The sequence below is a fragment of the Camelus dromedarius genome, chromosome 3, assembly GCF_036321535.1.
Source record: "Camelus dromedarius isolate mCamDro1 chromosome 3, mCamDro1.pat, whole genome shotgun sequence".
Classification (NCBI taxonomy): domain Eukaryota; kingdom Metazoa; phylum Chordata; class Mammalia; order Artiodactyla; family Camelidae; genus Camelus; species Camelus dromedarius.
Window position 1 is genome coordinate 5,447,857 of NC_087438.1, and position 24,238 is coordinate 5,472,094.

Sequence of the window (24,238 nt, forward strand, 5' to 3'; positions counted from 1 at the left end):
CGTACGCGCGCGCCGCGGTAGGGTGGGGCCGAGCAATCCGCGCATGCGCACGAGCTGTGCCCCACGTCCGGCGCGCTGTGATTGGCCCAGCTCCTCTCCCGCGCTTCCTATTGGTTTCGGGAGCCGAGCTCTAGGCTCTGCGTGCGCAGGCGCGGGGGCAGGCAGCGCAGTTTCTTCGCTTTTCCCCGGCGTCCGGGCAGCCCGCGGGTGAGTACTCGGTAAACGCCGCTCTCCGGGTGGGTATCCCACGCCCCGGGCCCGAGGGGAGGCGGTTCAAGGTCGGCGAGGGCACTGGCCTTCGCGTCCCCGCGTCCTTCCCCCGGCCGGGCTGGGCGAGCGGGTCGGTCAGGACCTTGGCCCCGCGGTGCTGCGGCCCGGCGGGAACTCGGCCCTGAGGCCTTCCCGCCGCCTCCCGGAGCGGGTCCCCGCCTGCGCCGCGGCGTTTGCTAGAGCGGAGCCAGTCCCGCGGGTCGCTGTGGGCTCCTCCTCCGTCGGCCTCCTGGTTCCGAACCCTTTTCTAAGCAGGGGGAAAGGGCACCTCTGGGCGCGGGGTCAGGTGCGGGTGCCGGAGAGTCAGGAACGTTGGGAGCGCGGACCAAGCCAGACGCGCGTCCTGCTCCGCCGTTTCTCCGCCTGACCGTCCTGCGGGAGCCGCGGAACCTCCTCTGGGAAACGTGGGGTGAAGTACGTGCTTTATAAGGTGGTTGTGGGACCGAGGGGGTCATGGTCTGAAGCACCTCGAGCTGTGCTTGGCTCCCAGGTCGCAGCTGTAAAAATAAGCGATGCCGTTTCCATCACTAGGGTTTCACACTTTCCAGGTGTGTAGTGTCTTGCTGTTATTTATCTGTTCGTTCAGTAAACCCATTGAGCACCCGCTGTATGCCAGGTGTCGCTCTGTTCCCTGGGATAGTCCATGATTTTTAGCATGTTACTTAGCACTATTCTATTACCCTTTAATTTCTTCGTGGTTTAAGTTGTGTTTAGATCTAACTGGCTAGAGGCACATACAAATATTGGCGGTTCATTCACTAAGAGGCAAGATTTTGGTTTGGGTTTCATTTTAAGTTTCTCCCTGCAAACTGACAGCCTTTTGAGGTTTAGACCCTTGATGAGTATGGGGAGAAGGCTTGAGTGAATTGGAAATATTTTTTTCTCTGTATATACATATGTATATATATACACATGCACTCACATGTAGAGGATATTGAATTAAATAAGAAAGCAGTGTATGAGCATTGATTAACTAGATTACTCTTATTAGTCTGTTTAGCTTTGGGTTCAAGGAGAAACCAATTTTTTTTTACAATTTTAATGTATTTTTAGTTTTACGTTTTTTAAAAGATGTCTGCGATGTATTGAGTCTCAAGCACTGTCTCTGTCAGGTATGTATTGTCATTATCTCCATCAACAAGCACATTTAGAGAAGTCTCATATTGTGTGGCTGTTGCTGCAGTCATTTTTTTATTAAGAGAATTAGTACCTGCAGGTTGTTACTACTTTGTGAGAAAGAAATTCCCTTTTCTGTTTTTCAGTGTAACCGTTAAGCTGTAGCATATGCTTTAGAGGTGATGAGGAGGTTTTTGTTGCTCTATGCAACACAGCAAGGACAGGCAAAGGCCATAGCGGAAGAAATATGTGAAAAAGCAGTTACACATGGCTTTTCTGCAGATCTCCACTGTTTTAGTGAGTCGGATAAGGTAAGAGCTGTTACTCACATGGTTCCTCCTGTGTCTTGTACTTTGAAGTATTTCGGTTGGGAGCCGATGTTAAACCACAGAGTAGGATGCTAAGTGCCACCATCACTATCAGCTGCATTGTAAGATTCCTGCCACCTTTTTTTTTTTTAAACCTGTAAGTTTTTTTTTGAATTAGACTACAGTCCTAAAAACTAAGACAAGTAACTGTTCTGGACTATACATGGAAGTATTAGTTTAGCCTTGTTTATCTCATGAGCTGGCTGGGAACAAATGAGGTAAGTGTGTTCAGAGGAACGCGGGTTTCCTTTCCACCTTGGGAATCCCAGTGCCCGCTTGTACGTCCCCAAAATAAAGACTTTGCCATTGGTGGCAGACAGCTCTCTTCCTAGATCATGGCAGTTTTTTCAAGGTAAACTCACTGTGACAAACTGTGTAGTGTCCTGAAAGTGTTGAATTGCCTGGTAAAATGTTAGCTCAAATCTTTACCTGTTATGTCAGTGTGAAAAATAAAGTGAATTCCTTGGAGGCAAGTTAAATGATACTCGTGAGGAGCCGAGCTTGGGGAGTCGTTATAGAGACAGTGAAGCGCTTCATCTGAAGTGTGTAAATTTAGGTGAGAATGAGAGATTAAAAACTTGATTTGTAAGACTTGGAAACACTGATGATCTCAGTTTATTACCACTGGTGATATTCTCAGCTCCCTGGAACTCTGAGGGAGCAGCGCCCTTCCTGATAGCCAGGTTTCCTGCTGTCCGAGGAGTGGCTAAGGTTTAAAAGTGCTCTCTGTACCTCTACCATGATGCAGTGCAGACTGAAAGATGGTAAATTAAGCTGACTGCCCAGCCGATACACGTCAAAAACACACACGGCAGTAGATCTCTGACGTGACACCCTTGTTTCCTAGTATGATCTGAAAACTGAAACAGCGCCTCTCGTGGTGGTGGTGTCCACCACGGGCAACGGAGACCCACCCGACACAGCCCGCAAGTTTGTTAAAGCCATACAGGACCGGTCGCTGCCCGCCGACTTCTTTGCTCACCTGCGGTACGGACTCCTAGGTGTGTGCCATATTTTGGGCACTTACTGTACTGTTATTGCCGGCTTTAACTCTAGGGTCTAAATGTCTCTTTCAAAATCATGGTGTATAACTGTGGGTTTTGTCATTTTGGGGTTTTATATAAATATTTTATGTATGTATAACATTTGAGTGTAAAAAATGTGCTATTTCCCCAGTCTTCACCCCACAGCAGCTCCTCCGTAGAGCCTCTAAGTGGCATTCTTAACCATGGGCGCACCTCAGATTCAACCTTGAAATATTTCCCCAGTATTGGTGGCTGTGTCCAACCCCGAGCAATCCCTGAAGGAGCAGCCCTGCAAGCTATTTTATTGCGGGTTTTTTTAAGCTCCCAGGTGGCTCTCATTCCCTAGGATGGTAGTTCTGGCCACACACTGGGATCAGCTGGGGGTGTTTTCATTCCAGTTCCGTTACTTTGAGCCCCTCCAGTGATTCTGACGTAACTGTCCTGAGGTTGGATCCTGGTATCGGTATTTTTTAGAGCTCCCAGTGATTCTGATATGTACCTCAGCTTAAGAAGCACTTGTGAGGGCTCTGTGAAGTAGAGCTCTAAAATACTGCAGGATCAGGAGGACCAGCTTGGCCAGACAGGAAACCGGAGGGGGAGTTAAGGCTCCGTTTGCCTGGCATGTGACCTGCATCCTCCTTTGAGAACCATTTTTGGTAGGGTGTCTAGCAGGGATGGATTGTGCTATGATAAATAACTGACTAGAAATGTGAGACTGTGACCCTGGCCAAGATCTATCATATACAGTGTATTCAAAAGAGCATTTTAGAGTTTTTACATCTCTTTAATTCGATTTTTTCCAGTGTCTTTATTTTCAGGAGTGAACATGTACATATTGCTTCAAACATTCCTCAAAAGATTATTTATAAAGACCAGAACCTGTCTAGCTTTTTTAGTCAATATTAGGCCCAAATATGGGCCCACCTTCTTGTAGGGAAAATATATGGAGATGATTAAACAACTAAGAATTAAAGCTTTTAATTTTAAAATTTCAACTAAGTATGAAAATGTTAGTCCATTTTCTTACCAGGAAACATAGAAGCAATTCCTAATGTATCAGCATAGAAACAGAGCAGGTGAGCATGTCTCAGATATACCTCTCCACGTCCCAGACTATGAGTCAGCGAACTCTGTGAAGGACCAGATAGTCAATATGTTGGGCTTTGCAGGCCTTGTGGTCTCTGTAACAGCCACTCATCTCTGCCGATGTAGCTTGAAAGCTGCCATAACAAGATGTAAACAAATGGACCTGGCTGTGTTCTAACAAAACTCTAAAGGCAGTGGGTGGTCGTTGGCCCACGGGCTCTAGTTTGCAGACCCTACAGTAGTTAGGAAAAGTCTGCAGATACACATATTGAATGTTTTTAATCCTGTGTAATCCTTGTTTTCAGATTGCCATATTTTTGCACAGATGCATGGAAGCAAAAATGTGAAACACATTTCTGTTAACAGTGGTCCGAAGTGTTTTGTTTCTATTTGCATACTTAGTATTTCTCAAGGGAAAAATAAGAAAATGTGAAGTTATAAATTATTTCTTGTTCCATCAACAAGGGCCAGGAATGGTATTGTTTTAAATGCTTTGTGTCTTCTGAATATATTTACATTTAAACCTTACTGTGTACCAATAACCTATTTGGGCTCTTTAGGTCTGGGTGACTCAGAATACACGTACTTCTGTAATGGGGGGAAAATAATTGATAAACGACTTCAAGAGCTTGGTGCCCAGCGTTTCTATGACACTGGCCACGCGGATGACTGTGTAGGGTAAGAGCAACGCGCTTCTCTGTCATTTCCGGTCAGCCTGGCTAGTACGTGATGAAAGTCAGCAAGGTTATGAAAGGGGTTCACTTCTGATTTCGCAGTAAAACTTTGGTCTTGAAAGTTTTGGTTTTGTTTCCTTTTTTAGTTCCAGGACCAAAAAAGATCCTCCAGAGTTTGATCTATCTATTTTGTTGACTTTTTTTTATTAAGTGCCTCATCTGCATCAGTACTGCTAGTGGAGGAAATTAGGAAAGGTGCCCCAGTACCGTTACTTTGTCTTACAGCTGTGTAGGTATTTGCAGGAACTCGGATAGTGGGTGACTGGACTGGACTCGGGACCTCGTGGGAGGACACCTACCCAACAGGCCACGCGTTACAGGTGGAGCCTTCCGGGCACACCGGTTCCTTGGTTCTCTCCGTCACCATCTTAAAGGTCATTTGCTGCCATTCCAACCAGCAATATAATTTCTCTTTTATTAATTTACTCTTTTTACAAATCAGTATTTCACCCTATGTGCCGCCTTTTAAGTCCTCTTATGTGTTAATTCAGAGACTTTAGAAAGCTTGTCCTATAGTTTATCCTGGTATTTATCCTTGAACTGTTTTAGCCAGATAACTGTGTGCACACACGTGCACACACACTTGATTTTTTTTTTCTACCAGTTGCAGATGTTAAGTAAATTCTTACCTACTAGATCTGTGTTTATACATCATGATAGCTTCAGCAAGTGTCATGCTTTTCTGCATATAATGCCTCGCCCAAGGGTGCTGGAGACCCTTCTGTTTCCCCTTTGAGTCCACTGCTTCCAGCATCCTCTGCAGCTGTGATGCTGTGGGCTTCTCCACGTCCCCAGGGATCACGTTCCACGCGGACAGAGCTCTACCACATTTCCTGGCGTGTTACCTTTTACCTTTGTCCCTTTATATTGGGCCCCCCTCCCCCACCTTATTGGCATTAAATGTGTATTGTCCTGTATGAGCTATTTAATTGCTAAACCTTATAAAATCCATAAGTCCTGTTGCTCGGTCTGTATTTTACTTCAAAGGCTTTTCGTTTCCCGAAACCAAAAATTTACTGGATTGGATGTTAAAATTCTTGAATGTGCATTTCAGCAGCTTGCATCTCTTAAGTTTTCAACCTAACCTCCCTTTTCTAAAATTAAAATATTTTCAGGGAGGCATTTTGTGCCACCACATTGATGGGATTGAGAATATGGACTGGAGTCCAAATACCTGGGTTCACATCCTTGATTTTCCCCACCTGCTGACTGTGACACCTTGGTCAGATTACTTACGTTTTGTGCCTTGGATTCTCCCTTGTGAAGTAGTTAATGATAGTATATATTGTGTGAGGTTCTTTGGAGGATCATGGGAAATAATACGAGTTGTCGTTTTAGAACAACGCCTGCCGTGTAGTGAGCACTCGACGAACACGAGCCTCCTGATTATGGCCGGTATCATCTTAGTATTTCTGAGTTCTCAGAAAGGTGTTTTAAAGGAGGCTGTCATTATTGAACTGCTAATTGTACATACTTTTCCAGAGGCTCCTGAGGGACAGATGTCTGTATAACCAAGTTTTAAGCTGCATACTGCGTGATCACCAAGTTAACACAGTGAAATTACAGACAAAGTCACAGTAAGATGGAGGTCTAAAATGTGTCTCCTCTTAATGGTCATTTAGCTTTACGAATTGGAATTTAATGGTTAACTCATTTGAATTGTGATCGAAAACAACAAGGATGTTATTCCCGAGGTCCTGGTGCAGCCTGCCTTGGCCCTTCCCCCATGTCCAGCGTCTCTGTTCAGGCAGTGTGGGGAATGTTGTTCAGTCGGTGTTCTTTGCTAGTAGTGAGACCACCATATTTAAAATGTATTTATGATTAATTGAGCTCTCCTAAAGGATTATTGCTTTTCCCTCTGTGGTCAGCCCTGCTGGAAATTTTACCAGAAAAATTCTTCAGAACTGATAGAAGGTTTGAACTGTTTACTTACTCAAAGAGCATTAATCTGGAGTGATTTCTTGGTGATATTTTAACCTATAGAAAGCAAAGATCAGTAAATTGGCTAGGCCAGAAAAAAAGAGATGGTAATTTGATGTAATTATTGTTTGTGATATTAGGGTGGTCTTGGATTTGGGGTAAGTTCTGCTAGCCTCATCAAAATTATGCATGCCTGTCTAAAACTAACAACTTAAAATACCACCTCTATTTTAGGAAATTAAGAGAAATCACACTCCTGTTTCCTATTACTGAATTATCTTCATTTTTGTTCTCTGACTTTTATACATGCTCATATTTTTTACAGCTCAGTGCTAATGAACGCAATAATATTCTGCTTCTTAGCTTAATCCTTCATAAGTATTTTTTGTATTTTGAGTAGCCTTCATATTTAGTGTTTTTGACAGTTTGGTAGTGTTCTGCCAGATGGACAGATTCTGCCATTATCCCATCATTGTATATTTAAATGGAGAACTTAGGCATTTCTTTTTTCCATTTTTGTTACAATGATCCAGTTTAGAACTTGTGGTTGAGCCATGGATTGACGGACTCTGGGCCGCCCTCACCAAGCATTTCACGTCAGTTGGAGGAAAAGAGGAGATGAGTGGAACCCTCACAGCGGCGTCTGATGCCTCCCCGAGGACAGACCCTGTGGCACTGGAATTATTACACGTTGAATCGCAAGTTGAACTTCTGAGATTAGATGATTCAAGAAAAAAAGATTCTGAAGTTTTGGAACAAAGTGCAGTGAACAAAGAATCGAGCGCTTTGGCTGCAGACTTTGAGTCCTCACTTACCCGTTCAGGCCCCCCACTTTCACAGGCCTCGCTGAACATTCCCGCTTTGCCACCAGAGTATTTGCAGGCGTGTCTGCAGGAGCCGCTTGGCCAGGTGAGCGGTTTTACTTTATGCACCATGGGTGGCAGTGCTGGTGGATTTTTAATTACATTACACAGAGGCCAACAAGCTGTGGCCTGCTGGGCGAGTGTGGTCTGCCGCCTCTCGTTTGTAAGTGAAGTTTACTGGAACACAGCCATGCACATCCATTCACGTGGCATCTGGCTGCTCCTGCACTACGGCGGGGGAACTGAGTAGTTACCAGTCAGAATCTTTTTCTCCTGAATCATTCCTTTCTCTGCCCTCAGGCTGCAGGAGGTGAGCGCTTCTTTGTAGCTACAGAGGGTGTCCTCTGGCTTTCACACTTAGCCACAGGTGGCTACTGAATTTTATTTTTCATTAATTTAAATTTAAGAGTTCAGTTCCTGAGTCACACTTCTTAGCCATATTTCCAGTGCTCGGTGGGCACACGTGGCTTGTGGCTCCTGTATGGGGCCAGTGAAGCCGTGGAACATCCGGTCATCGAGGAAGCTCTGTTGAACAGCACTGCCCACCACTCTGAGGGTTCTTGTGACCATCTGTATAGATAGCCGCCAACCTTAATAAACATCTTGTCATTTCCTTTAGAATCTCCGTCTGAAATGTGCAAGTGTACTGTTTCTTTTTGCATAAGTTTATTAGGAAGACTATTGGACCTTTTTGTGAAAATACTAGTATCTGATGTTTCCCATGTATCTCAGAAATTCCAAGCAAAGTCTAATAACCAAGGAGGCTGGGAAATGGATGAGCTTCTCTTCTGAAAGACTGAGCAGAATGTGTCTGTAGCCGTTTACCTTAGAAAAGAACACTTAAATAGCCAGGGCATTTCCAGAGATGTGGTAGCTCTTACTTCATCGCTTAGTGAAGCACTGGTAAGTGTAATTGAAAATTGCATTTAGTAATATTTTATCACATTTGTTTCTCAAGGAGGAAAGCCAAGCTTCTGTGACTTCAGTGGATCCAATTTTTCACGTTCCAATTTCAAAGGCAGTTCAACTGACTACGAATGATGCCATAAAAACCACACTTCTGGTAGAACTGGACATTTCAGTAAGTTACAGAATTTATTCCTGAGCACAGGTGTGCTGTCAGGGAGGGCAGGGACTTGCGTGGTGTATTCTGGTCCACACGCTCAGGAAGAGTGAGGTCTCTGGTGGGACATCGGCCTTTTTATTCTTCACCCATCATTTTCCTCTCCACCTCATACCCGCTTTCTTTTCACTTCAAGGAGGGGCTAAAGCAAGGAGTGACCGGAGGGGGTTCAGCTGGAGAGAGTAGTGTTGCTGCCTTAATTATTGAGAATAAAGGAATCAGAGCAGCATTTTCTGTGAAAGAGCCCCGGGAGAGGCACCTGGTTACCTGGGGTCAGCGGCAGTTGACCAGGCTAGGCAGGAGTGTGACATTCATTTCTCAGAGTGGAGGTCCTTGTTCCTTTGAGAATCTGGAAGAAATTGTGGACGCCCTCTCCAGAAAAGTGATTGTCTGTAAACGTGTTGCACAGTTTCAGGGGGTTTATGTGCTGCCTCTGAACCCATCCATGTGCTTTCCCGGCCCCTGCCCATGTCCAGGGGCCGCAGGTTAGGAAACTGTGGCTGCTGATCCGGAACCTTCAGTGCCTCCAGACCTGCCCGGAGCCACGTAGCTCCACCTTTACCTTCACGGGGGCCTGCGAAGGGGGCTGGGCCTTCAGAAGACGGCGCGTCGAGGCTGTCTCTGTAGAGTTAGTTGAATTTCTAATAGAAAAAAAATGACAGGTGTCAGAGCTAGATGTTTTGCTTACATACTGTTGAGTAGTTCCACGTTTCTTTTGAACATTTTAATAACCTGTAGTATTAAATATCCTATGTACCTCAAAACATTTTACTTTTGTTTTACACTTTCTGTCATGAGGAGGCAAGGGTTGGCCAATGGGCGGGGCCAGTGTGTGTCCTTCACAAGCTAGGGCTGTGGGCACACGTGGTCAGAGGCCCTCTCGGAGCATTCCTCACCCTCTGAGTAGACGTGCTGTGGGGAGGGGATCCTTCTGGAGCCCGAGTGTGTTCCCCGCCAGTACCATGCCAGATGGTTTAATGTGTGTCACTAAGGGGAAAAAAGTGTTCTCTCCCACCCCAGTTCCTCCCCAAAGGAAAGGAGTAAAGAGAGGAGATTGGAAGCCAATGCAGGTGGCCCTAAAGGTAGTAGCTTTAGCGCGTAACGTGTGTGTTTCTGTGTGTGTGTTTTCATCAGAGGAATTTTTACATGGATCATTGAAACACTGTTTATTGGAGCAACTTACTCTCTAGAAGATGCGGAAAGTCTTTATTTCCAGTCTGAATATTCAATGATATAAAGCAAAACATTGGATAACTACAGAATTTCTTGTTAAAAGTAACTTCTACTAAAAATATATTTATTCAGTTAGTTGGGCTTGTTTTTTGCAATTAGAATTATTTTGTTTCTAATTCATGTACTCAAAGGGTCATAAAATAAAAACTCTGGTTTTGTTGCCCTGGAACTAAAACTCACTTATATGGAATTTTTTTCTTTCATGTTGGTTCTTCTCTAGAAAACAAATTTTTCCTATCAGCCTGGAGATGCCTTCAACGTGATCTGTCCCAACAGTGACTCCGAGGTACAGGACCTAGTCCAAAGGCTGCAGCTCGCAGACAGGCTAGAACACCGTGTCTTCTTGAAAATTAAGGCAGACACAAAGAAGAAAGGTGCAGCCCTGCTCTTATTTCTCAGGGTGTCATCGGGCTAAGGGGTTGGAGGTGACGAGGACAAGTATGCACAGATACCCGAGGGTCGGCCACGATCAGCGGTGGAATAGACCTCTCGCTGGTCTTGGTGGTTTCTTAACTTTCACGTCAGATACCCTGTCTGGGTCCGTTACGCTGAATGAGATGGTAATAGAGGTTATGCTTATTGGACACTTATGAACATTGAAAATGAAGTTGAGGAATCAACTTTTTCAAAGCTCTGGAAATTAACAGGCTTGTGGCAGACTGGGGAAAACTTGAAAACATGAATGTAACTAGTTTTGGAGAAGCAGATTGGGTTAGTTGGGCCGATTTGTTTGTTTTTTGCAGTTAGTATTATTTTATTTCTAAGTTAGCATATTATAATTTTTTCCACAATTAAAGGAAGTCATTTTTTAGTTATCTGCTTAGAATCCTTTGAACTGGAGTTGAGTCAGTCTGAAATTCTTTTTGAGGATAATGGGCAGTGGTGATGGGCGTTTTGTTCCCCGGTTGTGGGTGATTTCCCTCTTGTTTGTTATACCTAGACTTGGTGGATGTGGCTAATACAGTCATTCTGTTGAATTCATAGTAATTTTTTTGGTAAAGTGTGTTTTTCTGCTGTCTTCCTCTTGGGGAGATGTTTTTAACTGACTAAACTTTGTCACAAGTCATACTATACTTTGACAGCACAATAATGTGAAATATTAGCTATTTGTGTTTTTAGGGATTGAACTTTACTTTGTGTCACGAACTCTCTCCCGTCTTCCTGAAAAGGAGCAGCCTTGCCCCAGCATGTACCCGAGGGCTGTTCTCTGCGCTTCCTTTTCACCTGGTGCCTTGAAATACGAGCAGTTCCTAAAAAGGTATATATATATATTTTAATTATTTGTGTTTGGCTGACTGTGCTTGCCTCTGTGTACGGTTTATTAAATCTGGTATTTGCAGATTTTGAAGGCTTAGAAAATATGGTCCTCACAGCATGTGTTCAAAACAGTTCCCCGGGTGTGTGGTATCTTTGTAATTGTCAAGGATAAATATGTTTTTTGTTGTGCTTATTTTGAAATTTTGTTTTCTACTGAAATGAGGTTGTTAAAGTAGGGCTGTTTCTTAGTCCTGTTTTATTTACTAGACTTTCACTGGAAGGGGAGAGTGGCCCTAGTGACTTGTGCTCTCCAGCTGCGCACGGACACCTCTGGTTGATGACAGGAAGCGCGTGGGAGGGTATGCTTTCCGCTACCTGCCACCTGCTTAATGTTGTGAAGACCCTTTTTGTGTAGAAATCTGTATTACTGTGTCAGAATTCAGGGAAAATTGAAGGGGTTTGGTAGGTTGTGTTGGTAATTTAAATGAATTTGGAGACAGAGCCCCTAGATGTCAGTATTGTGCCTGGCACGACTGACATTGTTGTATTAAATGGAGCTTGTGTTGCCAATAAACATAAATAGTGCTATTATTAGGCTGCCCTGTCCGCAGTGCAGTGTGTAGTCTCTGTTTTATTAATGCGTTTGTTAATTTATTAATGTGTTTACTGCATTTGTGGTCTTTGGGAAGTAAACTACTTTAGAGAGAAGTTTAGCCCCAGATGTAATTTGAGTAAATTTACAGTTTACTGTCATGTGAACTTCTTGATTAAATAACTCAGTTTTAGTTCAGCTTTACAATTTCTGAACATTTCATAAAGTATGTATTTAAAAATACATTTTTCTTTACTACATAAGCAATCTGCTTATAAAATTTCCACACAGAAGTAAGTAACTTAGGAAATGAAAGTCCTCTATAGTCAAACCCTCACTTGAGTTTTGTTTTGCTGAGGAAAAGCGAGGTCATGCAGTCTATGTGCTGTTCTATGACACGCCTTTTTCACTTAAAAAGAAATCATGAGTTTGGATATCCCAGCATGGAAAGGTGCTGGAGATACTTTTAAAATACGCTGTTGGTGCAACATAATTGATTTGATTGTGAACAGTTGGTTGTTTACAGTTTTCCACTGTTAAAAACAAAACTAGGTGAACATTCTAGTACTGTGTTCATCTTTGTACACTTGTTTGAAGCCTTTTTTAAAATTCCTCGGAGTAGAATTACTAGGTTAAAAATATTTCTAGATTAAATTTTAGTTATGTTTGTTAGCTTGTTCTCTGCACAGTGCAGTATTTCCTGTTTTAGTACCAGAAAGTTTTCTGTAACTGTAAAGTGGAAAATATTTTAAGGGATTTACAGTTGCTATTATTTCAGCCTGTAACTTAGGAAATTTTATCGACTGGAGAAATTGTGGTGCGAAGCATTCTTGGTAAAGTCCCGTTCTACCAGAGACTCTTGCAGGGACCGGGGCTTCCTTCCGCAGTGTTTCCCAGGGGTGGCTCTGTGTCCGGGGCTTTGAAGAAGCCATGTAGTTGTTTGTCCCTGGAGAGTTCAGGTAGGGGTTCTGGGCGAGGCCAGTGGACATCCGTGACCTGCAGGCGCTGGACCTAGTCGTCCCTGCTAAGGGCGCCCAGGCCCCGGGGTCCGTGGGGGCCACGGAGTGAAAGTAGGGGTGCCCTCTGGCGTTTCAGCAGCACTGATGCAGGTGACATGCCCAGATGCCTCGCTTCCCTGGAGCAACGAGAGCCGCGTGTGCAACGTGATGGGCACACTTGGAAGCACGTTGAAACAAATGTAACGAGCAAGTGTGGATTCGCTTGGGTACTTGAGGCTGGGATTCGGGGCTTTACTTTACTGTTTGTGCTCTCCTTTTCCCGCTGCGGATCCGAGGAGACAGAGCCGCGTGCAGGGCGTCTCGCTGTCCTGGCCCCCGCCGTTTTGTTCTGCGGCCTCTGCTCCGCGGCCACACGTCCCGTCTGTGCCGACCTGCGCCTGCTCTCCCGAGCCGGGCCTCGCCTGCCTCCCGGCCCTGGGGTAGCCCCGTCATCCGCCTGGCTGTGCTTCACTCCGCCTTCCCCGTGGCCGGCCTTCCGCTCAGCCTTCGTTCCGGAAGCCCCTGGCCTCAGAAGCCCCTGACATCCGTGGGCCCCTGTTGGGTCGCTGGCCAGTCCCCGCTAATGACTTAGTGCCTTCGTTGCTCTCGCCACCCTCGAACCCCGATGGGCAGGTTGGGCCTCATCTTGTGCCCAGTGCCTGTCAGAGGAGCGGCACTCAGCAGTTGTCCAGTAACTGTAGGTGGCAGTGGTCAGCTAAGACGAGGACAGGCATCGTGGCCTGGGGTAACGATGCGTAGTTACAGGCCTTCCTTTGCCCCTGCCACAGGCGTTTCTGCGAGCGCTTGTGGACCACACCAGCGACGGCGCGGAAAGGCGGCGGCTGCAGGAGCTGTGCAGCCGGCAGGGGGCGCCCGACTACAACCGGCTCGTCAGGGACGCCCGCGCCTGCGTGCTGGGCCTCCTGCGGGCCTTCCCGTCCTGCCGGCCCCCGCTCGGCCTCCTGCTCGGTGAGTGGTGCGGGGGCGGCCTCTCCGGGGAAGAGCGCCTTTGAGTTCCCTGCAGGCGCCTGGGAGCACATCTCAGTGACTGGTCTGTAAGTGGTCTTCCCGTTTGTCCCAGGGCGCCTGGACATCTGAACTGCCTTGAAGTTAAAGAATCTCTCTTCCAAGCATTTACATTTAAAAAATTTCTCTTTCCTACCATTGTCACTGTCACTTGCTCTCTTAATATAGCCAGTTTTCATTCTGTTTTTCAGAAAGCATTTGGCCAAATTTTATCTAAAAACGAGCTTCCCAAGGGAGACTCGTTTTCAAAGATAATGATAATTGATGGAGTTTGATAAAGCACACGCTCTGTGTGCAGAGACAGAAATAGAAATGCCCCGTCCTGGCAAACTGAGATTTAGGGTTTTTGAAGAGCCAAAGGGGGCTCCTCATGTCGGACCAGTACAGACACGTGGCCTTACTCAGGATGCCTCTGGGGGTTAGGCTTGTGAGGGACCCTTCACAAAACATCCGAATGTAAGACCACCCTGGTTTTTGTCCAGATTGTTTCTCCCTGGCCTCGTACTCCCGCAGAGGAGTGGCAGGAACTGGAGACGTTTACCAGGGACAGTGCCTGTAAGAATTTTATAGGATTTTAAAACCTTTATTATTTCCTATGCTTGTAGTTTCATCATCTCATCTGTTTTCCTATGGTGATAAGCAGTGAAATGTTTGGGACTTGCATCAGTCTTGGGTGACAGGAGAACATGGACGCTGGCCAGCAAGGTCCCTTTTGATGCCCAGGACAGGAGGGGGGCCTCTCCTTTACAAGTCGGGCCCTGCTTGCTTTTCGTTTTTATTTATTAGTATTTTCCTTCCTCCTCCTCAGGATGGTGAGGCTGCTCTTCCTATTTCCCTTTCAAATGAACGTTCTCACCCTCATCGGTCCAGTCTTGAGCTAATGAGGGGTTGGTGACCCGTCAGAATGCGTGTAGGGCAGTTCTAGGAAGTCTCGTAAAGCTGTTCATCACCGAGAACGTGTTTCAGTCCTTTTTACAAATTTCCTGTTACTTTTTTAAACTTATATATATCACTTATTAGATATGTAAAAAAAGAGACTTATAAAAATTTTAGTTATTTTCTAACTTTGTCAGAAAACTTAATATATTTAAAGGTTAGTACTAAGTCAAGCCCTCTATTAAACCTTATTCTGATATTACGACTGTAAGATATCTTAGAAAAGTCTTTCCAAATTTTGGAGAAATAACTGTCTATAATGTACTGAACACAATGTCCAGTCTGTTAGTGGACAGTTAGGTATTCAAATATTGACACTTCTTAATCTTCTTTTAAAAGTGTACCTATGTGTCTGGAAACCACTTGGTTTCTGGATCATTTGATTATATTTCACCGTTACACTCCTATTTTTTGTCACTGCCATATTAATATAAAAAAGAAAAATATTTCAAGCCTGAGCATTTTCCACAGCCCTTAAAATAGTGGTCTTTTATCTTTTTTGGGTCATTATCTTAATAATCTGAAAACTCTGGACATTGTGCCCCAGAAATGTGTGTGTACTCACACAGGTGCACACACAGGGTGTACTTTTCCCTGATTATGAAGCACATTCATGGATCCTGTTCTTCTCATCCTTCAGTGTGAAAAAAAAAACCAGCCCAGCCTTTAGGTAGACATACTGAGTTCAGATTGAGGAAATGCGATATGTCTGGTCTTTAAGAATTGGAAAAAATATTTAGTAATATTTTACTTAGACACAGTGAATTTACTCTAAAATAAGTAAATGTGTGCTGTAAAATACGATTTAAAACTAAAACATGCTGTTTTGAATATTCCAAATAAGAGAAAACGAATCAAATTCAGACCTTGAATTTTCGCATATAATTTGTTTTCAGTAAAAATGAATTAATAACTGCTTATTATTTTCTTCTAGAGCATCTTCCTAAGCTGCAACCCAGACCGTACTCCTGTGCAAGGTACTGATGTTCATTAGCACGATACACGGCGTCTTTCTCCTAAGACGTGATGAAACTCTTGACTTCTAAATCTTTAGTAGCTGCAAGTTCATTTACTGAAAGCTGCTCAGGTTTGTGGAAGACAGCGGCAGGCGTGATAGGGATGAGGATGAAGACTGGGCTTCGACTCCTGTCCTCTAGGAGTTCATAGGGTGTGGAATCTTCAGTGGCTCCCATGGTTCCCCTCTTAGCGAGCGTCCAAATCCTCCATCTGCTGCCTTGATTGGTGTGCCCAGTGCCGTCCCTGGGGTAGGGAGGAGACAGGGAAGTTTGTGTGAATCCTGTCTAATCTTGGAGGCAGGCAGGTAACTGGAAGCTTTCCTAAATGATGTAAAGCTGGAGGCCGGGGTGGCTTTGCAGTAGGGAACAGAGCTGCTCTCGGAAGAGTCAGAAGGTGGGTCAGAGCCTATTAGGAAGCACCCGTCAGTGCAGTGAGAAGGCCTAGTTTGGCCTGTGTGTGCTCATCCTAATGCGGCTTTTAAAACCCCGTCTTTGTCTTTGCAGCTCCAGTCTGTTTCACCCAGGGAAGCTTCATTTCATTTTTAACGTTGTGGAGTTTCCCTCTGACTCCACAGCGGGGGTCCCGCGCAGGGGTGTGTGCACAGGCTGGCTGGCCACGCTGGTTGAATCGATACTTCAGCCAAACACGCGTGCGCCCCCTGCAGACGGCGAAGAGGCCCTGGCTCCCCAGGTACGACGAGTGTGCGGTTTCGGGATCTCTGAAACTGCCATTTGCCTGGTTAGAAACAGCAGTGGAGTGTCTCCTGCTTTGTCCGTTGCTGTCAGTGTTTCAGAGAAAATTTATGCCACACTTGAATTTTAAAATCTCTTTTGGAAAGTCAGGAAACATTACTTTCACTCACTGTTAAATAGTCTGTATTTTCTAAATGTGTAACGTGTGGATTTCAGATAATACAGTCTTTCCTCCTGGCTTGTCACAGTCATGGAGGAGGAGACCTTTTCTGTTAATGTTCTTGGCAGATTGGCTCAGGAAGAGTCGGGTGACTCGTAACAGCTCATCTTACATTCAGTCTGTATCCTGTGTTCCGAATAAGTCACTTTAAAATGGTAGTCAGTTGACAACTGAAGATTAATTTTATGTCCTTCAACTATGAATAGTAGGATTTTCCCCTGCCCTTGTTCCTTCCCCTTTTGTCAGGGCCATGGTATTATTTTGTATTTTGATCCACACTTGGTAGAATCTCATTAGAGACCACATATTGGGGACCAGTTACTGTTGTCCCTCCTCGCTGGTGAGGATGGTTGAAATTAAAAAAAAAAAAAAAAATCAGTCTTTATCATGAAGTCTCCATGGTATTGAAAAATGAACACATCATTTGTAGTGTTATCTTATTACTGGTTTGGTTGCTGTAAGTTACTGAAGTTGAAAGCACTTAGTGGGGATTAAGATTTCTGGTATATAGTTGAGGCTTAAGGGAAGATTAGTGCTTGAAATTGCCTTTTAACTTGGTATTTTCCCAGTGTGCTGCCTGGACCAGAGGTGCTTTGCTGTGTGTGGCCCTCGGACTCTTAGATTATTATGCACTAGTAAAATACTGAGAACCTGGGAAATTTCTTTTTTGAAAAGAAACACTATAGTACTGACATAAAGTATTACGTCACTTCATGATCATTCATGATCACAGCAGATGCTCTCCAGAATGTTACAAAAAAGCATATTGATAACGTCTTACAAACAGTAAGCATTCTCTTTCACGCATTCTCCCCCCATCCTCCCTTCTTCCTTTCCCATTTATATAAAGGATATAATTTAAAATTACTTAAATTTCAACATGCTGATAGTACTGTATTTCATTAGGAAGTGGAGACCACGTTAACGTTCACATGATCCGTCCGCCACACACCCTCCCCCAGCTGGTAGACAGTACAGTTGTTCACAGGTGTCCCTGCTGTGGAGGGGGTAGGCTTCCTTTCTCGCCGATGCTTAGCCTGGCCAGTGGACCAGCCCTGGCAGTGAGGGGTGAGCAGGCAGGATTATGTCACCTTTGAGCAGGAGCTCTGAGCAGGTGGCGTGGCATGTGGCTCGCCTCCCTTGCCCTTTCCCTCTGACGTCAGGTGGGGTGATCCAGGTCAGGGGTGCTCCTCGGGTTTGGATCCAGGTGGAGGAGATCGTGGTGCAAAGCTGCAGCCTTTGGGGAGAGCCGGCGGTGAGCGTCTGGTCTCCTTGCCGCCCGTGCCTGGAAGACGGCAGTGAGCTCTCGTTAACGCTTCCTGCCGCACCCTTCACATCCTGTTTTCTTTTGCTTCCTGGGACTTACCACTACCTGTCAGTCCATAGATATATGTGTGTTTATTGTCTTTTCCACCCATGTAGTGTAAGTCTCACAAAGATGGAGGTGATTTTGTTCATTTCTCAGTTGTACTGCTTGTCATGTTGAGTACCTTCTATAAAATCAAGGGAAGGAATCAAGTGAATCAGGCTAATGTGATGTTAATCACAGTTTCATTCCAAAACGAGAATGAAACCATAGCCATTTGACACAGCTCTGCCAGTTCTTCATTTAAAAAGTACTGTGTTCATCCTGTTGATGAACTTCATACGATTTTTCTCTAATTAGAGGTTAAAATACTTAGTTACACAGGCGAGGAATGTGGGAAAGATTCCTGTCTGTCTTGACTGTTAGTGCCACTCAGTGCAACTGGAGGATACACGTGTTTACAAATTGATAACTGGTGGGCATCCTTGGCACATGATTTAGAAGGAAAACCTTTCGAAATTGTAACCAAGAAATTTTGCTTATCTGTCTATCACTTATTCTTCTAGTTTTGCAACAAAACACAAATAACATTGGACCTAGAGTAACAAATACAGCCCAGTTCTCTACACCTTCGGAGTAGCCCCTTAATTCCCCTTCTGGTTGCCAGATTGGGCCTAAAGCTGTCTCCCCATCTTGAGGGCAGTCTTCATTGTCCTTCATGTCCTAACACGAAGGGTCATGTGTCTGTTTTTTGTGCATTTCTTCATGCTGCATAGAATCGGTTGCCTACTAGGAAGCAGGTCCTTTTCTTGGGCCTGGAGAAAGAGTCTGATTATTATTTATTCAGTGTTCTTCCTCAGAAATATCATGCCTATCATTCTTAAAACACCTTTGACTTGGAAAGAAAAGAAAAATTTGTGAGACAGACTCATTTCTCTGCATTGACAGGTGTGTTTGTGGTTTCAGTGAGATTTAATGCTGCAGTTTAGTTTTATGATGCTTCTTTGAGGGAAGTCGTACTTTCTGGTTTCTTCAGCAGAGATCACCTTGGTTACATGTTTTTGTCTAGGTATTTTTTGAACTTAACGACCATTGGCTTAATATTTCAGATAACCATCTCTCCTCGAACGACAAATTTTTTCCACTTACCGAATGACCCCTCCGCCCCTGTCATAATGGTGGGACCAGGAGCGGGCGTGGCGCCCTTCATTGGTTTCCTGCAGCACAGGTGTGTGCTTTCTTTGGCTGGTGAGAAATGTACCCCTTGAGATCCTGGGTGGGAATATAATAGAGGACTTTTCTGTTTCTTTGGTAGTTTTTAGAACATTGGACTTTGGTTGTAAAATTTTTATTTTAAAAAATTATTATCAAGTGTGTGATAGCATAATTTGTCCCCGTGGGAGAAGTAAATGTATCTTCTGGGGATGCTGCTCTGTGCTGGAACGTCCCTTTCCGCTGCAGTGCTGTGTCCCGTCTTGTCCCCCCGGCGCCCCCCCTCCCACTGCACTGTGGTTTATAGTGCATGTAGCTGGGGACAGATCTCAGGCACACCTTGATGCTGCTCTGATGTCAGCCACTCCTTAACTGGATGAAGTCAGCAGTAACAGAGATCCAGTTATACCACAGGTTTCAAAGTTAAACCCCCGACACCAGTAATTTTCAACAGAATGATATTAATACATGTATCTTTGTATCAGAACACAACTATTTGATATAAAATAAGTAGATGAAATTGTGCTTCTCTTCCTGTTTGTGAAATAACAATTCTTATGTAATGTTCCCTGGACAGTGTAGCAATATCCTTTGGACAGAGTCTTTCTTGCTGTTTTATTTTCTTTTGTTTTATTTCTTTCCTTAAAGCAAAAAGGTAATGGCAGATACACTCAGTGTGATCCTTGGAGGGGCCATTATTTCTGAAACGTTTCACAGCAAGTCATCCTACCTTTTCAGCCACTTTTCCATTTTATTAATTGAGTTAATTTTATTCATAAAATTATAATTAATATTTAATGTAGAAGTTAGGCTTCACACTGGTATTTTGAATGAGCCCATGATAGAGATAACGTAGAAAGTGCGTAGGTGATGCTAGCTCGCCAGCCAGCTCGTTTTAGCGTCTGCTGCAGTGGCTCAGGCTCCCCGTGGGCGGTAAGAGGTGAATTCAATAAGTGGACTTTCCGTGACCGCAGAGGTGGGTTCTACAGGCCCATCTGGGATTGTTGGTGATGCTTCCTGACCAAACAGAGGTTGTTTTTACCTGTTCTTTATATCAAGCATCTCAACCTTCTTTTTCACTTAGAGAGAAACTCCAAGAGCAGCGCCCGGGCGGGCGGTTCGGAGCGATGTGGTTGTTCTTTGGCTGCAGACATAAGGACAGGGACTATTTATTCAGGTACTTTCACTGCTGGTGGACGGTTCTCATTTCAGACCTTTTCAACTTTAAGTTACAAACCTTCCAGCGACCTGTGTATTTTGTATTTCAGAGAAGAGCTCAGACATTTCCTTAAGTGTGGAATTCTAACTCACTTGAAAGTTTCCTTCTCAAGAGATGCTCGTGTGGGGGAGGAGGAAGCCCCAGTGAAGTATGTGCAAGACCACATCCAGCGTCACAGCAAGCAGGTGGCGAGGGTCCTTCTTCACGAGAATGGTTACATTTACGTGTGTGGGTAAGTGGCCACGTGCTCAGGTGGCAGAGGGGAGGGCGGTCGGTGATGCTTGCTAAAGAAACAGGGCCGATCAGTTAATAATCTAGACACGTACGGGTGAGAGATTTGATTCTTAAGGACAGGGATAGAAATACAAATTCTGGTATGATTTTAACATACGTTTAATAGTCACGAAATTGTTGTTATCAGGAAAATGGTGAAAATTAAGTCATGCACTGGGGAATGGTTTGTGCTGCTTTAAATACATGTTTTAGGCTCTAAAAGTCATGCTGTGTTAAGCTGGTGACCCTTTAACCTGGAGTTTCAGGATTCATGCTGTTATGTCGCAGAGTGTGTGCTTTGTGCAGTTGACCTAGCTAAGGAGAAAAGCTTTGGTTTTGACTCAGAACGTGGATCTGGGATTCTTTTTCTTCACCGCGTAATTTGTAGTGTCAGAGTGGGCATAGCCAGGAGTCATTCTTAGGTTTTATTTTATTTTTTGAGGAAGCATTTGTTATAGAAACCTGAGATCACCAAAGAGAGTAAAAATGTTAGGATCTTGGCTGCTTGTTTTAATGGAACTCAAGGAATTTTTGCTAGATTTTTAAAAAGGAGTTTTGAAGTAAAGAATTACTCTTTTTAATTCTAATAGATCCCTGGCATTTGAAACATTCACTAAGTCACCAAGTCAAGTTTTGGGGTATTTTTAAGCTGTGATACAGAAAAAGAAATACTGGCATAATGACCTATAAGTATAATTAAACAAGAGCTAACTTTTCTGACTTATTCTTTAGGACACATTCTGGTAACTTCTGTTTTGTTTGTTTCATTAAAAAAAAAAACTAACTGTGGGTATTAAGTTGATTTCACGACCCGTTAGTGACTCAGCTAGAAAACACTGCTTTAGGTCTTAAAGGGCAGAGATTGTTGGTTTACGTTTTCATTCACTTTTAATGAAGTATTTGGTCTTCGTTTTGTTTGTAAAGGACAGTGCTGTCAGTGTCAGAGGCTGGCGTCGTAGATGCCCCTGTAATAATAGAGCTGAAGTCCATTGTGCAAATACATACGTACAAATGTATCAGTAACTGGTAATTGAGAATTGGAGGATTTCTTAAACATCCAAACTCTTAAAACATTAACCCAGAAATAACTCTTTACCATAACTGGTGCTTCATTTTCACCCCTCTGGAGTGAAGTCGATAGGGTTCGCAGCTGGTCAGGCGAGGGCTCAGAAGGAAACCCCACTCACTTTAACATGGACCGAGCAAAGGAGACTGAGAAGGAACAGCCACGCAAAAAGAGCGAACTTGTCCCTAAGCCTGGGGACACTGTCTCAAGGGGGAGCCTTTGCTGCTGATAGTCAAGTAAAAAGGGGACAGAGAAAGGACCAGTAGGTTTAGTGACTGGCAGCCCCTGAGCCATGGGGACAGAAGCTTTCTTGGAGTCGTTGAGAGAGTGTGATGAGGAAGTTGAGACAGCCTTTCTTTATGCACGATTTTCTCAGGAAGTTTTATTGTAAGTGACAGGATAAGCTCAAGTTCTGACACTAGAGTGCTGTCTGACACTTTTATTCATTCAACAAACAAACGAGTGTGTACTGAGCGCTTTGGCACTGTACGGATGTCAGAGAAACGGGACATCAAGGAGGTAGACTCCGCACCCCAAACCACCCCCTCCGTGGGAAAGGCCGGTCAGCAGATGCTCGGGGATGGCAGGTGCTGCTTGGGGGCTGCGTGCGCAATCGGGAGGGGCGCCTCGCCCGTCCTGCGGGTGAAGGAGCTGGGACGTGGAAGAGCTCTCAGTGAGAGCCGAGGCCCTCAGCAGGTGCTCAGTAAATGTGTCCGTGAGTAACTGCGTGTGCACGTGTGAGCGTGCATGTGCAGGCCTAGTGGTGTAAAGGCAGCTTGTTCTCAGGAGTGCAAGTCACTCTGTGTGCCTTGAGAACAGAGGGAAGACAGGTGTGAAGGGGTGGGTTGTGAGGTCCTCAAACACAGATTTCGGCTGCTCCCGGAGCAGGGACGCCTTTGAAGGATGTTGAGCCATGAGCAGTGTGGTCCCCGTGAAGGCCTGGCGTTGCGGGGGTGATAGGTGACTGAGGCTGGGAGGCCTGTGGAACACTTTCTAGATGCACGGAGGGAGGACTGAGGTGTCGTGATAGTGGAGCCACCAGCAATGAGATTGTGAATTCAGGAGGATTTGGTAAAAATTCCCGTTTCTTGAGCATCAATGCTGTTGTTCTTTTTTTGTAGAGACGCTAAGAATATGGCTAAGGATGTGAATGATGCCCTTGTGGAAGTAATAAGCAAAGAGGTTGGAGTTGAGAAACTAGAAGCAATGAGAACACTGGCTACTTTAAAAGAAGAAAAACGGTATCTTCAGGATATTTGGTGATAAAGTTGGAAAATAGAGGAAGAGAATTAAGTTTTCTTGACTGAATGTACTAAAAGACAACTTTACTGAAGATTGAGACTTTCAATTAAAAAAGTTTTAACATTTCTTGGAGGAAGGGAGGATGGTGGACCATTTAACAATATAGGAAACTTTCGATTCAGTTTTCCATATCTGCCCCCATCCCCACCCCTCCCCAAACCTCCCTGAGCTGGAAGGCAGCTCTCACTCCACCAGCACCTCCCGGGGCCACCTCTACGTCCTGGAGGACTTTGCAGGGACCCTGACCAGCTCACAAGGAATCTGTATCTGTGCAATATGGGTTGTGGGCACTAGAGTTAACTGGGTAGATAGTTAAATCCTGTGAATTTGTTACCACTTTTTAAAATAATCTAAAAATAATTTATATTCCTATATAAAATATACCATAAAGAGTATTCATATTACTGTGTTAAGATTACATACGTATGGCATATCAGATTATGTTTATATAATTTTATTAAGTGATTTATTAACAAAACTATATTTCTGATAAAAAATATTTTAAGGTAATACTGACAGAGATTTAGTTTTTTAATGATGCTAGAAATATGAAACGTTTTGAAATTCCACTCTGGCATATGATTTATTTACCAAAGTTACTTCTTTTTAGTATCACAGTTCCAGAATTCAGGGAAATTTGCATTCAATTTACGGATGTGAACAAGTACATTTTTTTAGTAAAGCTACAGTCTCTTTCTTCTCCATTCAGCCCTCCTCACTCCCTACCTTTTTATTTTGGCTCCCTTTGGCGTATTGTTTAGTTTTTCCACATGATTTGTTTTACTTCCATTATCTCATGCAAGCTTTAGCTTAGGCTTAATATACCTACTTAATATCCTTATATTTTTTAAATTCCTACTATGGTCTGAATATTTACATCCCCCAAAACTCATGTTCAAATCCTACCCTCCACTGTGATGATGGTAGGAGCTGGGGTCTTGGGGGTGATCAGGTCGTGAAGGTGGAGCCCTCGGGATGGGGATCAGCACCCTTGTTAAGAAGCTCCAGCTTCTCCTGCTGGCGGGGACAGTGAGGAGTCGGCAGCCTGCATCCCGGGGGAGGCCTTCACCAAAACCCGACAAATACGGGCACCTGGCCTTGAACTCCAGGGCCGGAACTCTGAGCCGTTTCTGTTGTTTAAAGCCCCTCAGTGGTATTCTGTTACAGCAGCCCACTTGGACTAAGACGTTTCCCAGTGACACATTCTCTCATAAAATGTGTCAAAGCTGAAAACAAAATGTAAAACAGATGTGAAAACGTTTCTCCAAGTCTCCAGCATATATTGTTTTTTTATATTAAAGAGATTGGCATTTGAAAAACAAATCTCTACCTGTGAAAGTCTTCTGGTCATTTTGAAAAATAAAGATCTGAAGGAAATACTGTA

The 24,238-nt window shown here is 44.3% G+C and overlaps 1 protein-coding gene across 4 annotated transcripts; it reads left to right on the plus strand.

Moving 5' to 3' along the window:
- Window positions 1-150: 150 nt before the first annotated feature.
- On the plus strand, window positions 151-24,238 carry MTRR (5-methyltetrahydrofolate-homocysteine methyltransferase reductase). 4 transcript variants are annotated; one of them, XM_031443114.2, is made up of 15 exons: window positions 151-207; window positions 1,533-1,697; window positions 2,602-2,755; window positions 4,426-4,543; window positions 7,053-7,428; window positions 8,341-8,463; window positions 9,959-10,112; window positions 10,908-10,996; window positions 13,374-13,554; window positions 15,482-15,524; window positions 16,068-16,254; window positions 18,892-19,010; window positions 20,079-20,171; window positions 20,263-20,445; window positions 22,674-24,238. In XM_031443114.2, exons 2-15 carry the CDS (start codon window positions 1,569-1,571, stop codon window positions 22,813-22,815), a joined length of 2,091 nt encoding a protein of 696 aa, XP_031298974.1. In that variant the 5' UTR covers window positions 151-207; window positions 1,533-1,568; the 3' UTR covers window positions 22,816-24,238. The 4 variants fall into 4 exon arrangements, with proteins under 4 accessions (XP_031298974.1, XP_031298993.1, XP_031299000.1 ...); XM_010985991.3 differs by lacking the exon at window positions 151-207 and adding an exon at window positions 267-684; XM_031443133.2 differs by lacking the exon at window positions 4,426-4,543 and having other exon boundaries at window positions 2,602-2,741.

Bases quoted from the DNA above. Each gene is read 5' to 3' on its own strand.
- MTRR (XM_031443114.2), top strand. From the start codon at position 1,569: ATGAGGAGGTTTTTGTTGCTCTATGCAACACAGCAAGGACAGGCAAAG. The intron at 7,429-8,340 runs GTGAGCGGTTTT...TTGTTTCTCAAG, and splicing joins TGCAGGAGCCGCTTGGCCAG to GAGGAAAGCCAAGCTTCTGT. The intron at 10,997-13,373 runs GTATATATATAT...CCCCTGCCACAG, and splicing joins TACGAGCAGTTCCTAAAAAG to GCGTTTCTGCGAGCGCTTGT.